Genomic DNA, 15979 nt, shown 5'->3' with positions numbered 1-15979 from the left:
TTTTAACCCAGTTAGTCACTTTAGGTCCCTTACCAAGGGGCACTCAGTTTATTGTCACCTTTGTGGAACACTGTTAAAGGCTTTGCTAAAATTCAAGTACACCACATCTAGCGCACTTCCCAAGTCCAACTGTTTGGTCACCTAGTCAAAGAAATCAGTCAGGTTTGTTTGATATGACCTGCCTCTAGCGAAGCCATGCTGCTCCGGGTCCTGCAGTCCATTCAATTCGAGAAACCTCACAATCCTATGTTTTAGAAGCATTTCCATTAGTTTGCTCACCACCGAGATCAGGCTGACAGGTCTGTAATTTCCATCCTCCTCCTTCCACTCTTGTGCAGAGGGCCACATCCGCCTGTCTCCAGTCCTCCGGGACTACTCCAGACTCTAAGGAAGCATATAATGGAGCTGCCAGAACCTCTCCTAGTTTGTTCAGCACCCTCGGATGTATCCCATCAGGCCCCATCACTTTATCTACTTTTAGTTTAGCTAGCTCCTCACAAACAGTCTTCTGAGAATCTGTCCTGGTCTTCCATACATCCATCCCCATGTGTTTTCTGCGGCCCTGCCTTTTATCCATGAACACAGAATAGAAGTAATTGTTAAACAGTTCAGCTTTATCCTTATCAGCTTCTACACATTCCTCCCCCTCAGCTTTGAGCCTCACAATGCTGAGAGGAATGATGTGCAAATCGTGCAGAAAATTTATTGAAACATCCAAAGATTCAACACGAGGAACATGAGATGCATTGGTACCTGGTGCTACATTTGAAAGCTAGAGTGTTTAGAGAACATCCAATTTAAAGACTCCTATAGCAGGTCGTTGTGGCCAAAACATTATTTGTGTCAAGTCTTTGGATGTTTGAATACAATTTTCTGCACAATTTACCAGTGGTGTACCAAGGGGGGGCAGTGGGGGCGGTCCACCTTGGGTGCAAGCCGCTGGGGGGTGCCGTGGCGCGCGCCTGTCGGCTCCTAGTTCGCTAACTTTACTCATTCGCTGCAGCTCCCTCTGCCCTAGAACAGGAAGTAACCTGTTCCGGGGCAGAGGGAGCTGCAGCGAATGAGCGAACTTAGCGAACTCGGAGCTGACAGGCGCACACCGCGGCACCCCCCCCCCCCCTAGCGGCGTGCACCCGGGGAGGGTCATTTCGCCGGGGGGGGGGGGGGCGCATTGGCGATCTGCCCGGGGTGTCATCCAGGCTAGGAACGCCACTGTAATTTACAAATGATCTTGTTTCATTTTGTCTCCATTTCACTCATGTGCCTTTTTATCTACGTGTAACTAGATTTCATTTCTCCTCCTCCCTACAATCTCTTCTTTCACATACTTTTTAGCTTTTTCTGTACATTCCTCCCTTCTCCTCTCATTCCCACCCCATCTCATTCCTTCCCCAGCCTCATTTTCCCTGAAATTTCCCCCACTTTCTAGTCTCCCATTTCTACCCTCTGCATTCATTGCCTCCCTGCCTTATCAATCTCTGCAGCCCCTCCCTGTTATTCATCCCCTCCCCACTTCCAGTCCATTTCTTATGTGTTTACCCCTTAATTAGGCTCTCATTCCCCCTTTTATCTCCCCTACTTCCACCCTCTCTCACCTATTTGACATTTTTTCATCCCACACTCTTCATATCCCTTTGTCTTTTTCTCCTTTCCCCCCTTAGCCAGTGCCCCAGCTTCTTCTATACTTTCCTCTCTACTTCCCCAGGCTCCACTTATCTACTTCTCTAATATTTACCTTATGTTTCTTCCACCTTAACCCCAGCATCCATCTTTGTGACCCTCCATCTTACTCTCCCGTGCATATACCCATGTTTGTCTCCCCCCACCAACAATATCTGTCCTTATCCCACCAAAGCCCTCTTCCCATCCCCTGTATCAAACCCATCTCCTATCTGCCCAGTGCCACTAAATTTGCTGCAGGGCAATGAGCTTCTTCATTACAGTCATTGTGGCCACCAGCACTGCTTAAGCAGAAAATGAGTACTTCCTGTATCACACACGAAACAGGAACTAGATTCTTTCTGATTTTAGCAGCTAAATGGTGCCAGCACCCAGAGCAGCTGGAACAAAAAAGGGAGCTTCACTTTACTACTGATTTACTGGTGACAGGCCAGGCAGGTAGTAGAAAGAAGCAGCTGGCACATAAGTTTTAGGTTTAAGCTGTTCTGGCATTGGGTGTGTTATGTGGTATTTTGATGCCCCTGCCTTGGGATTTTGCCTCACCCTTTATGATTTGGTTTAACAAGTTTTGGTGGGACAGGGGCTGCTGGGCTAGCACCAGCTTCTGTTCCCCCCCCCCCCCCCCCCCCCCAAGATATAGGGATGGCAAGGGTGGCCCATCTCAAAGAGTGAAATTCACTGCCACAATGACTGAGATTTAAGGCCAATGAGTAAAGTTTTTTAGTGGTTCATCCGGGGTATAAATTTGGAAAGATCTGCATGTTTTGCTGTTTAAATGCTGCTGAGGTTCTAGGCAGGGGTCCTCAGCACACCTAGCCAGTCAGGTTTTCAGGATATCCACAATAAATATGCATGAGGTATAATGCATGCAAATTTGCCTCTGTAGATATCCTGAAAATTTGACTGGCTAGGTGTGTCCCGAGGACTGGGTTGACAACCCGTTCTACAGCAATGAATCTCAACTTTTTTTCATCTAGGACACACCAAATGCATGATGCTTGTATATGTGAACAGTCAAACAACAAAGGCTCTAATCCACAGGTAGTCCAGTGAGACAAAGAAGAGAGCAGATCCCCAAGGATGGTTTCCACATACAAAGTTCCTTTGTTACTACAAATACTTGATGTGGTCCATGATAGACTCACATGATTCTATGTGTTATGTGCACCTGAGACTGCTGCAGACTGGCACAGTGGTGCTGTTCCAAATAACATATTTTACTATTCATCCAAAAACGAATAATGAAAAAATATTACTGGGCTGAATACTAAATACAAAAAATGGGCATTGAGCTTTAACATAACAAATAGTAAAAGAAGCAACATGAAATCAAAGATCATGTGTTTATTTCAGTAGGATTTGCATGCAGTGGAGGCAGTGGATACAGATCTCTCATATGAATATTCATTGTGGGTATCCTGAAAACCTAACTGGCTGAGGTGCCTACAGGCCCAGGTTTGGGAACCAATGGTTTCACTTCTTATATATTCATGTTCTTATATATTCATGTACATTTACATATTTATTTGTTGCTTCATTTTTAATACATTTGTTTTATTTACTATATTTGGTTTTACTATATTTTGAAGAGTTTTTTTTTGTATATTCATATTTTTTATGTTTCAACAATTTTTATTATTAAAGAAATCAACATAACACTGCATTATTGCCAAGAATAACACATATTCAGTTATCAGTTCTTTTATGCCTCTGATGCAGCCCTTGTGTGGACAAAACATGACCGTGTCGGGCATCTAGTTTTTTCAATTTTATATGTTGTTAATAAATTTGGTGACGGATGCTTCTCTCGTGGTCTGCTACTCTCTTGTACTATCCATCTCCATTAGGACAGTGCCTTCCTTTCTTCTAAAGGTGCTTCTTCAGTTCACTTGAAACAGGTTGTTTCTCTTCTAGCATTGCCCATTGGAATCCATTTGTAGCTTGCATACATTGGATTTCCGCAGGGTTCGCCTGCACTGCTTGGAGATTGCTAGGCTCTCTGTGCTGTTTCATGGCCACTGCAAGGGGGAAGCAGCCATGAACCTTTGATTGCTCTTTCGATTAAAGAAGTGATTTCAACAGTCTACATCATAGGAGCCAACTTTTCAAAATGATTGGGGTGCTGAAATTTTTTTTTTACAATTTTTCTCCCCCTCCCTCTCCCCCCTCCTCTTCCCTCCTCCGAGTTCCAGGCTCCCCCAAGCCCGACCTCTTCTCCCACAAAAGTCCTCCGTCCTTGGCTTCCTGCCGCCCAGAATTTAAAACTCATCTTACCTCGGGTCCTGGCAGCAGTGAAAGGTGAGCAGGCTCAGCGCTTCAGCCTTCCCTTCTCTCTCAGCTCTGGTCCTGCCCTTGTGGAAACAGGAAATGGGGGCGGGACCAGAGCTGAGAGAGAAGGGAAGGCTGAAGCGCCAAACCTGCTCGCCTTTCACTGCTGCCAGGACCCAAAGTAAGATGAGTTTTAAATTCTAGGCAGCAGGAAGGTGAGGACGGAGGACTGTTGAGGGAGAAGAGGGTGGGCAGGTCAGGCTGGCTGGGAACTTCCGGCGAGTTAAAATATTGGGGGTGTTCGAGCACCCACGGAGTCAGCGCCTATGGTCTACATTATTGCCCAGAAAGAGTTCCCGTTGGGTTTCACGCTCACTTTATTTAAACCCATGCAATCTCCTGAGCAGAGTTTCAAGCAGTCAGCTGAGAGGATATAGCGAACTGGTCATCTCTCTGCTCCTTTGTGAAGCATTACAAGGCTGATGTTCAGATTAGGGGTGATAGTGTCTTTGGCAATACAGTCTGCTAGGGGACTTTGTCTTCTCTTACACTTTGATTTAAGCATTGGTACATCGCATCAGTCTGGAGTGGTCTAGCAAATAAGTAGTAGTAGGATAATGTAGATTGTGAAATTTATCATTGCCTGTTAATTTCCTTTCCTTGAACCCTGCTAGATCAGTCAAAGACTCACCCAGGAACACAGTTTAGTAAATGATGCCATCAAGCTGGGCTGCCTCTTCAGTTTTTGATTCAATTAAGTGCCTGATCACTTAAAGTCTGCAGGGGATTCCCTGAGTGTTGTTGCTTCCTCATGTACATAATTTGCAGATTTAGTTGGCTCTGGCATTTGTCATACTAACGTGCTGCAGGCTGTATCAGTCCCTATATGGGTGAAGTCACTGACACAGTTCAGATTGTCCACCTCCCATCTGCTGGTAGGGAGGCATAACCTGCTGTCAGTCTGGACTGGTCTAGCAGAATTCAAGGAAAGAACATGAACAGGTAAGAATAATATCACCTTAATGTAGTTTGCATCTTATATAGACTTTAAGTAAAGAAAACAGCACACTTGTTAAAAATAAGCATCCCATCATTTATTTTAGGAATGGTAACATAAAAATTTGACCATGTAAACTTAAATACTGTAAAAGCATGAACTCTTAGCTAATACAACTTTGCAACTTGGTATATGTCACCTCTGTTCCATATTACTACTGTTTGCACTTGAATGGTAAACTGGAATTTGCTGTCCATCCCTTAGCTGTAGAACAACCTCATGGAGACACCACCTAATGACAAATATAATATTAGTTTAATTCATTAAGGAAACCCTGTTATAATATCAGACCTAGACAATTATGCAGCTGTTAAAAATTCCCAATTACTTAAGCTAATTTTGTTATACTGAACAAAGGAATCTAAGTACAGATGTGTGTAAAAGTCCTAGTAGGTTTTAACCCTTTAGTGTCCAATGTTCTCGTAATAAGCCATATGGGAACAGATTGATGGGAACATTGGACAATAAAGGGTTTTAATGAAACCTTAAATGAACAGAACATAACCCAACCTCCTAAATAGTTCAAAAAACACAAAATCTTTCTGGTTACAGATTCATAATAAGAAAACATAGGAAGGTGGAAACCTTTTGTGCACCATTTTAGTCAGTGTGTTGTAGTACTTCCTTTGGCAAAAATAGCATCTTCCAAATGTTTCTGGTAGGTAGCTTTTACTAGGGTGTGGTAGGCCTACTGCGTGGTAAAAGGGCACTACTGCGGGATGTCTCAACATGCCCCTAGGTAGTTTTCTGCTCAGCCCACGCTAATCTCACACTGTAAAATATTTTTTATTTTCCAGCACAAAAGGTGTGCTTGTGCTAATCAGGTAGCAAGGGCACATTACCATGTGCTGACTGGCACGGGACTAGCACGGGAACCCTTACCTGCCTCTTAAGTAGGTGGCGGTAAGGGCTCCCACAGTAATGGCCATGCACTAAGGGGAAAACTAGCACATGGCCATTACAAAAAAAAATATGGTGACGCACCAATTTTACCGCTGTGCAGAAAACCCATGCACTGCCACCAGCACCAGCCACTTTTTAGCACAGCTTGGTAAAAGGACCCCAAAGTGTCTTTCTATTTTTTTTGGAACTTTTTCCTCACTCTTCCAGCTCAGAAATATTTATAGGCCACCTTGCATGTCTGAGATCTCCCCATGGACTTTTAATAATATTCAAGTGTAGGGACGGTGAAAGCCATTCTAAGAACTCTCTTTCTTGTTCAGTACTTGATTTTGAGGTATGTTGGATCATTGTCTTGCTGAAATATCCAGCTTCTATTCTGCTTCAACATCTTCACTGATTGTGGGAAATTAGCTTTTCAGATATGTTGATATTTACATAGGTGGTCAGTGGCTCAGTTGTTTGGGAGGCTAAAGTGGGTGGGGCGGGGCCTGAGTCCATAATTGTCTGACAACATTAGAAAGGTCAGCGAAATTGTTGTAGATAATACCTGTATATTAAATTTAGATATTAGATAGGTATTAAAATACCAAAGAATAAAGTGGCAAGAAAATAGTGCAAACGTCAGTAGATATATACGTCTCTTAGGCAACTGAATTAAAGCGGATTGAAAAAAAGTGTTCACAGATTACGCCTATGCCTCCATGGAGACTTGCAGTCAATCCACCTATTTCTCTCATCTTTTCCTCAGCCCATTTGCCCCTCTCTTTCTCTCTCTCACCTCCCATTTTCCCATGTAATTCAAATTCCCTTAAAATGAACTGCTTCAAAGACCAAAACGTGGTGCTGCTTCAGTCTTGTTTTAGTACCACTGGAAAAACCTACTAAAGTGAGAAAACCAACTCAAACCATACCATTAAAGAATTTAAAATAAAACAAGCTAAAAATCAATAAGTGCTTGTAATAGAAGCTAATGAAGCTCAGAGAAAAACAGGTGATACATGTTCAACCTTCTTCTTTTTGACAATTAGGGCCCTGTTTACTAAGCCACGCTAGAGGGGCGTTAATGTTTTTAGTGTGAACTAAGCATATAGATGCTCATAATATTCGTATGGGCATCTACACAGTAAACACATGCTAATTTTTAGCAAGAACTAAAAATGCTAGTGCAACGTAGTAAACAGGGCCCTTATTCTAGCACTTGTAGTTTGTACTAATTGTAACTTTTTGCGCATGGCACCAGTAATGATCCCATAAAATGAATTATAGTAGTCAAGTTGCGTCAAAATCATACCCTGAACCAGGAGTGCAAAGTTCTTTTCATGGTAAAAACCACCGGTCAGATCTCAACTGTTTCATTTTTAAAAATTTGAATTTTTTAAAATTATTTACTTGAGATTCAAATGTTAGTAAGGAGTCTAGTATGACTCCTAAAACTTTGGAAAAAACATCAAGCATGAGTATATTGCTCTTATTTAAATTTATTGTTGAAGGAAAAAAGATTTATAAACTCTGCTGCAACCCTGATACTTACCATTTATTAATGATTGTGCCAATACCCTGTAACTAGAGAATGACACGGGGATAAGAATTTGTCCCTGTCCCCGCAGGCCTCGTCCCCATCCTCATCCCATCCCCGTGGGCTCTGTTCTCATCTGCAGAAGCCTTGAATACTTATGATTTTGTATTTAAATCTTTTTATTAAAGTATAAAAAGGAACAATATGCTGTGCAACTGTTGTGTATAAATTACAAATAGAAAACAATAATAATGAGCAACTACAGTGGGGGAAATAAGTATTTGATCCCTTGCTGATTTTGTAAGTTTGCCCACTGACAAAGACATGAGCAGCCCATAATTGAAGGGTAGGTTATTGGTAACAGTGAGAGATAGCACATCACAAATTAAATCCGGAAAATCACATTGTGGAAAGTATATGAATTTATTTGCATTCTGCAGAGGGAAATAAGTATTTAATCCCTCTGGCAAACAAGACCTAATACTTGGTGGCAAAACCCTTGTTGGCAAGCACAGCGGTCAGACGTCTTCTGTAGTTGATGATGAGGTTTGCACACATGTCAGGAGGAATTTTGGTCCACTCCTCTTTGCAGATCATCTCTAAATCATTAAGAGTTCTGGGCTGTCGCTTGGCAACTCGCAGCTTCAGCTCCCTCCATAAGTTTTCAATGGGATTAAGGTCTGGTGACTGGCTAGGCCACTCCATGACCCTAATGTGCTTCTTCCTGAGCCACTCCTTTGTTGCCTTGGCTGTATGTTTTGGGTCATTGTCGTGCTGGAAGACCCAGCCACGACCCATTTTTAAGGCCCTGGCGGAGGGAAGGAGGTTGTCACTCAGAATTGTACGGTACATGGCCCCATCCATTCTCCCATTGATGCGGTGAAGTAGTCCTGTGCCCTTAGCAGAGAAACACCCCCAAAACATAACATTTCCACCTCCATGCTTGACAGTGGGGACGGTGTTCTTTGGGTCATAGGCAGCATTTCTCTTCCTCCAAACACGGCGAGTTGAGTTCATGCCAAAGAGCTCAATTTTTGTCTCATCTGACCACAGCACCTTCTCCCAATCACTCTCGGCATCATCCAGGTGTTCACTGGCAAACTTCAGACGGGCCGTCACATGTGCCTTCCGGAGCAGGGGGACCTTGCGGGCACTGCAGGATTGCAATCCGTTATGTCGTAATGTGTTACCAATGGTTTTCGTGGTGACAGTGGTCCCAGCTGCCTTGAGATCATTGACAAGTTCCCCCCTTGTAGTTGTAGGCTGATTTCTAACCTTCCTCATGATCAAGGATACCCCACGAGGTGAGATTTTGCGTGGAGCCCCAGATCTTTGTCGATTGACAGTCATTTTGTACTTCTTCCATTTTCTTACTATGGCACCAACAGTTGTCTCCTTCTCGCCCAGCGTCTTACTGATGGTTTTGTAGCCCATTCCAGCCTTGTGCAGGTGTATGATCTTGTCCCTGACATCCTTAGACAGCTCCTTGCTCTTGGCCATTTTGTAGAGGTTAGAGTCTGACTGATTCACTGAGTCTGTGGACAGGTGTCTTTCATACAGGTGACCATTGCCGACAGCTGTCTGTCATGCAGGTAACGAGTTGATTTGGAGCATCTACCTGGTCTGTAGGGGCCAGATCTCTTACTGGTTGGGGGGGGATCAAATACTTATTTCCCTCTGCAGAATGCAAATAAATTCATATACTTTCCACAATGTGATTTTCCGGATTTAATTTGTGATGTGCTATCTCTCACTGTTACCAATAACCTACCCTTCAATTATGGGCTGCTCATGTCTTTGTCAGTGGGCAAACTTACAAAATCAGCAAGGGATCAAATACTTATTTCCCCCACTGTATAATAGACCTTCCCACCACCACCATGACCCTCTAGCCTTCCAACCCCAACAACAGCTGACTTCTACTACCCCAAGGAATCCTGATCCACCCTGTTAAAATGTCTAAGGGTCCAAAATACAACCCGTTCTGTATGCCCTAGAGGGGAGAAATATTCCCTATGAAGCACTGTTATGATTTTTAAATCTGTGGATGAATAAGAAGTCATCAACAATCTCAGGATTCAGTCTAGCTCTCCTGTCTTCCACAGTCCTTCCTGCAATAGAAGATGTGCTGGTAGCAGAATGTACAGGATCCCCCATGCAAATTTTGTTAGCTGTAGCCAGCATGTTTGCTTGTTTTGCCAAAAAATAAAAATATTGTTGTCAGTATCAATCAAATATAAATAACAGGCTTCAAAGTACAAAGTGACACGGGAACAAAGTTTGTCCCCATCCTCGCGGTTACCTCAGGTCTCTGTGTCATTCTCTACCCTGTAACAGTAACAACTTAATGCTATACTCATATAAATGTAAAACACTTGCACAGTTGCATATATATTGTATTCCTTGTGTGATGGATAGTAAAACAATGTACTCGGCACTGGTGACTAGGGGGGGGGGGGGGGGTCCCTATGTGCTGGTTGGCCCAGGGGTGTACAAACTTGTGATCTGTCCCTGATTATGTAACACCTTAAATAACAACAGTAATATCTTAGTGTATCCGCCATGCAACTGCTAACCAATGTAACTTGATAAAGGAGAAGTAACGTCATCTGTATTAGCCAGCCCAGCAATAATGTGTGCAGTGGAATTTTGAGCTACTTCTAAACTGTTTAGATATTTTTTTATTTGCAGTATCCTATATAATAATTCTCACCTCCAACAGGATGTGCCTGGGACCGTGCCTGCCTCTGCCGGAAGTGGTCTGCTAGGCAGGCACACACTGACGTCAGTGACAGACAATTTGGCAAAGCAAAACAATCTGAGTGCTGGCCATTAGGACACAGGGTTGATAGAAGAGTTTTAAAAGACTGAAGGAACCAAAAGTGTTAAATGGGGGGAGGGGGGGAGTTCTGAACTACTGAAAGACATGAACATTTGGGAAAGGAAAACAATCTGAATGCTGGCCATTAGGACACAGGGTAGATAGGACAGTTTTAAAAGACTGAAGGAAATGAAAGTGTTAAACTGGAGAAGGGGGGGGGGGGGGAATTGTGAACAACTGAAACACATGCTAATTTGGGACAGGAAAACAATCTCAATGCTGGAAGACTGAAGGAACCAAAAGTGTTCGGGGGGGGGGGGGGGGGGGGGGGGGGGGGGAGTTCTGAATGAATGAAAGAAATGAAAATTTACGAGAGGAACACAATCTGAATGCCAGGCATTTGGACACAGGGTAGATAGGACACTTTAAAAAAAAAATGAAGGACGTGAAAGTGTTACATCTTGGGGGAGGGGTGAGGAGGAAAGCGGTGGGGTATCCGGATACTGGGCGTTAGGGCCACGGGGGTACATACACTTTTGAAAGCCTTAAGGAACCCAAAGTGTGGGAAGGAGGAGGAAAAGGAGGGGAGGGAACGGGGTGAGGGGCATTAGGAACAGGGGAGGGGGCCCTGCCACACACTCTCATTCTCACACACACACTGTCACACAGACAGTCTCACTCTGTCACACACCCGCACATTCACTCTGGCTCTCTGAAACATACACACTCCCAGGAAAACCTTGCTAGCGCCCGTTTCATTCCTTCCAGAAACGGGCCTTTTTTACTAGTATCAAATAAAGTTGAAATGTGAGCGACTGTGACTCTGTGGGTGGGGGAAGATGAAGGAAACAAGTAAATGAGGTCGATGGTAGGGGCCCATAAGTATAGATTGCCCTAGGTCCCAACATTGTAATAATCTGGCCCTGACTCCAAGTCCTGCAGCAGAAATAAATATTGTTCAAATACAAGAAAACAGGAACCAGCATAACATTTTGGATTCTTTCCAACACTGCAAGCCAGGCATTTACCAATGATGCTTTCACAGGGCAGATCCTCCTGTCTGTACAGACCTGTTCTGGGAGAAATCCTTGACAGAGGTAGTATACAGATATCCAGCTGACTTAGTTCCAGATACTGGTATCCTAATCTAGAACACAAAGATTAAAAAACCTTAAAGTATACACGTATCTATTCTTTCTATTGAAACTCATAGCATTATTTCCTTCAGATGATCCTGCTGATATATTTTCTGTTGCATTGAAAATAGGCTCTGTCTATACTTAAGTTTACACTCTGGTTTCCTCCTAATACATAAATAAGAGTGAAATCTTTGAGGGCAGGATGGGAGGGGTGCATTCTATTGACCTATTTATTGCGAGTGAAATCTACTTTGCTGTCTGTTCATATTAAAGTTTTAAGCAGTTTTTTTTGACCATGACACTTTTTTTTTTTTTGGGGGGGGGGGGGGGGGAACAAACTGTAAAATATTATGCCCTTATATTCTGTTGCTTCTTTCAGTACACAAACACATTTAATATAATGGAGATAGCAGAGCAAAAATAACAGCAGAATGATTTTTCCCATTAATGCTAACATGAGTGAACGTGACCAATGGCACTAAAAGAAACTGGGCCTTTGATGGGAACATGTTGATGAGGATGTTGCCCTCTTTTGCTTGTTGGATTTTGTGCCTAGAAGGCTAGATTCTATATATGGCGCCTAAAAAAAAGCACTATTCTGTAAGCCACGCTTAAAGTTAAGCACAGTTTAGAGAATAGTGCTTATGTCTATAACAACCGTAGAAATAAAAGGTCCAAAAATTTCCACAAAAGTTCAACACAAGAGAGAAGCAAGTGGAAACACAGTTTCAAGAGATCAAGCCAGGATCAGGGGTGAGATGCTCCAAAAAACTTTATTGAGGACCCAACACGGTCCGTGTTTCGGTTTTTAAAAAAACCTTCATCAGGGGTCTGTGCCAGGCTCGACTTCTTGCACACGTAAATGCTAGGAATGCCCCTGTTCCACCCATGACCCTCTCCATGCCTTTGATTTTTTACTCGTGTGTAAAATTTAGGCACATAAGTTCCAATTAAATCTAATTAGTGCCAATGCATGCTTGTTAAAATGTCAATTAGCACTAATTAGCTTGTTATTCAGTTACATTGCGTGCACAAATTGGGCGCACGCAATTTTTATAGAATTAAGGGGATAGTGCTTTGGTTTCCTCACTATGGGGCCCTTTTACAGAGCGGCGGTAAGCCCAACACGGGCTTACTGCTCGCTCTTCCGGGACTACTGCTGGCCCAACGTGGCCAGCAGCGGTAGTCCCACCCCGAGTGCGCGCCATTTTCGGGGGAAAAAAGAACCCCCTCCCCCAGAAATGGCTTGCGTGGCAAGAACCCAGTGGTAATCTGGTATTGCCGTATGTTATCCAGTTACCGCCAGGTTAGCACGGCAGCCCTTAACGCCACTTCAGTAGCTGGTAAGGGCTGCCCACTGCATGGCCACATGGTAAGAGTTCTCACTGTGTGGCCATTTTCTTTTACCAGCTGTGGAAAAAAACGGCCTCTGCTGCTAGTTCAGGGCCCTTTTCCCCTCAGCTTGGTAAAAGGACCCCGTGTTTTGTTTCTTTCTGTTATGGTTTGTTAAAGCACAATAATGAAGTTTGAATTTAAAACAAAAAACCCTGGGCCTAATGAGAGCAAAACATTAATGAGCTGCTTTGAATGCAAATGCCTTCTATGTAGCTCATGAATATTAACAAGGTTTAATGTGGATTGTGATAAGCTTTACAATCCATAGTAAGCCCAGGAAAGCTAACTTGGCTTGAGAATTTTTATCAGCTACCTCTTGAGATTCAGGCACCAGTGTGAATCTCCAGTGCATTGGAGGAGGAAACTTTACTGTGACATCAGAGATCACTAGTGGCTCCAGCCTCCTGCTCTGTGATCTAAAGTGTGAAGGGAGATGGAGATCAATTTTAATCAGGGCTAACTGCCCTACTTTAGAATGTGGGCCTGCCACTTAGAAAGCTTAGATGTTACAACTGCTTACCATTTCTAGAAATGGAGATTTATTAAACTGTAACACTCCCATGGAATCTAACTCACGTTATAATGCATTAACCAGACAAAAATAAAGATTGGCCTGTCATTCAGCTGGCAGTGTTATGTTTTTTTATTTTTTTTTTTTAATGCTGTTACCAGCTAGGTTAGGCCCAGATATTTAATGCCAGGCCATGTTTTGGCACCAGCTGCAGCACCCAGAAGTTTATTAGGATTTATTTACAACCTTTTTGAAGGAATTCACTCAAGGTGGTGTAAAGCAGTTATGAGTAGGACCAATATTCAGTGCTGTATTTGAATACCTAACCAGGTAAAGGTAGGACTTACTGCGATCCAGCCTGCCCAATTAAGTATTTAGGCACCAACACTGAATGTCACTGGTACCCAAATAACTTCCAGCTCTCAACCTCAGACTGCCCAGATAGTGCCACAGCAATTAGAATGAATATTAAGCAGAACTACCCAATTAAGTGCTTCTGAATATCAGCAGCTGGCCAGCTCAGTGTGGTATAAGGTGTACAGGAATCTCTCCTGCCCATTTAAACCATACTGAATATCAGCCTCGGCATGTGGTCTTAGAAGCGATTAGTAAACCTGATTTATGAAACAAGGATTTTTCCCACTGACGAATTCCAGTATCTGTTCTATATTCAGCCTAGCGTGTAAATATTGGCTCAAGATGCTGCACTGTGCCCATGTGTTTTCACTGTGAGCATGCTTTAACTTGTATGTCTTCTTCCACCAATGACATATGCACTTTAAAACAAAAAAAAAGTATGATAGAAACCCCCAGTGTCTCCCCTTGCTCACACCCATTCTGTTCTAGCAGTGAGAATGGGAAAAAGATCCACTGACATATTACCTTGGCTGTTGACTTGTCAAGGCTGTTGTTCCGGTCTGTCAGTCTGATGTTGTGAACTTTCAGTGGGGGAGCTCCAAGTGCCTCCAGGGCTGAGGGCTGGCCAGCAAGCTGCTCCAAAGCTGCCTGATAATATCCTGACCTGGCAAACATTTCTAAAGAAAACAAGCCATTGTTTGCTCTTAGAATCGTGCCTGAATAAAAACAGCAACTCAGAACTATGATTATAATCTCTGTGCAAGAAAACATGGAAAACTAAATTGCCCTTTGTGTCAAATAGGGCCCTCTTTCATAAATTAAGGATGCATGGAGGTGACAATGAAGATAATATTGGGGAGATTTTCAAACTACTATAACTAAAAAAAAAAGCTGACCAGAATCTCTTCCACTGTCCACTGATACTCTGCTGAATCATATCAGGTGTGTTTATCCCCACCATCCCCAACTCAGTAGATAGTTACAGGTTTGAGACTTGTAATCATATTCTAAATAGTATCAAAGCAGCCTAACCGTCACATCATCAAACTGTATAATTATATATAAATGTACAACCTAAAACAAAGCAAATTGTTAAATGATGGGGAGGGCGCTGACTGGGACCCAAGGGTAAGTTAGAGTTGGAAAGGCTGGGGGAGGGTGGAGAGGGTCATCTTGGAGATAGGAGGGGAGTAGTAGTTTGTAAGAAAAGGTCTTCTGTGAGTACAAGGTTAAAATTGTTCAGTAGTTTGAAATGTTGGAGGGAATCACAACTCACCCAACCTAAGCAAACCTACCTCTCTTAGGGGTCCTTTTACTAAGCTGCAGTAAAATATGGCCTTCGTGTGCCCTTACGCAGGTTTTCCCGCACGCTAGGGCCATTTTTACCACAGCTGCACAATAGCTGATTTTCTATTTTTCCTATTAGTAGCTATGCACTAATGTCGCCATTAGTATGCAACCGCACATACTTGGCACTACTAACTCTCTCTTTAAGAGCCCTTCAACTGTAACTACTCCCCTAACAAGGCTCATATATGATTTTAACCTCCACCTTAACCATATATCACATAGAGATCATTCATATGTTTTTTATGTTTTTTATCGCCTCAGCAGTGCACATGACCAACTTCACTCTTTTATTGGACATTCAACAGCACCCAAATCCTCACTGGCGATAATATTTTATTAAACTGTTTCTTCATTTACTTATTTAACTGTTCATTTTACTTTTTAATTTTTAATCTCTAAGTTACTTATAAGCAATACTTAACTTGCACTGAACGGTCAGACCAGGGGTTCAACAATGCCCGACATGCATGTTTCGCCCTAAAAGGCTGTGTCAAGGGCTAAGGGGGAGCCCTTGACACAGCCTTTTAGGGCGAAACATGCATGTCTGGCATTGTTGAACCCCTGGTCTGACCGTTCAGTGCAAGTTAAGTATTGCTTATAAGTAACTTAGAGATTAAAAATTAAAAAGTAAAATGAACAGTTAAATAAGTAAATGAAGAAACAGTTTAATAAAATATTATCGCCAGTGAGGATTTGGGTGCTGTTGAATGTCCAATAAAAGAGTGAAGTTGGTCATGTGCACTGCTGAGGGATAAAAAACATAAAAAACATATGAATGATCTCTATGTGATATATGGTTAAGGTGGAGGTTAAAATCATATATGAGCCTTGTTAGGGGAGTAGTGCCATTAGTATGCAGCCATTAAAAAGAATTACCGCATGAGCACTTACTGACACCTATTTTGTAGGCAGTAAGGGCTCACGCAGTAATCCTGCGCTAACCAGTTAGCGCACTCCGCCCCCCCCCAGACACGCCCCTTCT

The 15979-nt window shown here is 42.9% G+C and overlaps 1 protein-coding gene across 4 annotated transcripts in view; it reads right to left on the bottom strand.

The window, feature by feature from the left end:
- Window positions 1-5040: 5040 nt before the first annotated feature.
- The window catches only part of LOC115460163 (cytochrome c oxidase assembly factor 1 homolog), a 159580-nt gene continuing 148641 nt past the window's right edge, over window positions 5041-15979 (bottom strand). For all 4 annotated transcript variants that reach the window (XM_030190001.1, XM_030190004.1, XM_030190003.1 and 1 more), the window contains 3 exons: window positions 14173-14324; window positions 11316-11392; window positions 5041-5237 (listed from right to left, as the gene is read on the bottom strand). In XM_030190001.1, the coding sequence (XP_030045861.1) occupies window positions 5141-5237; window positions 11316-11392; window positions 14173-14324 (326 nt within the window). In that variant the 3' untranslated portion in view covers window positions 5041-5140. The remainder of the gene's footprint in view (window positions 5238-11315; window positions 11393-14172; window positions 14325-15979) is intronic.

Source organism: Microcaecilia unicolor, chromosome 1, assembly GCF_901765095.1.
Source record: "Microcaecilia unicolor chromosome 1, aMicUni1.1, whole genome shotgun sequence".
Lineage (NCBI taxonomy): Eukaryota > Metazoa > Chordata > Amphibia > Gymnophiona > Siphonopidae > Microcaecilia > Microcaecilia unicolor.
Note: the sequence above shows the minus strand (reverse complement) of the source record. Positions and strands in the feature narration are given on the sequence as shown.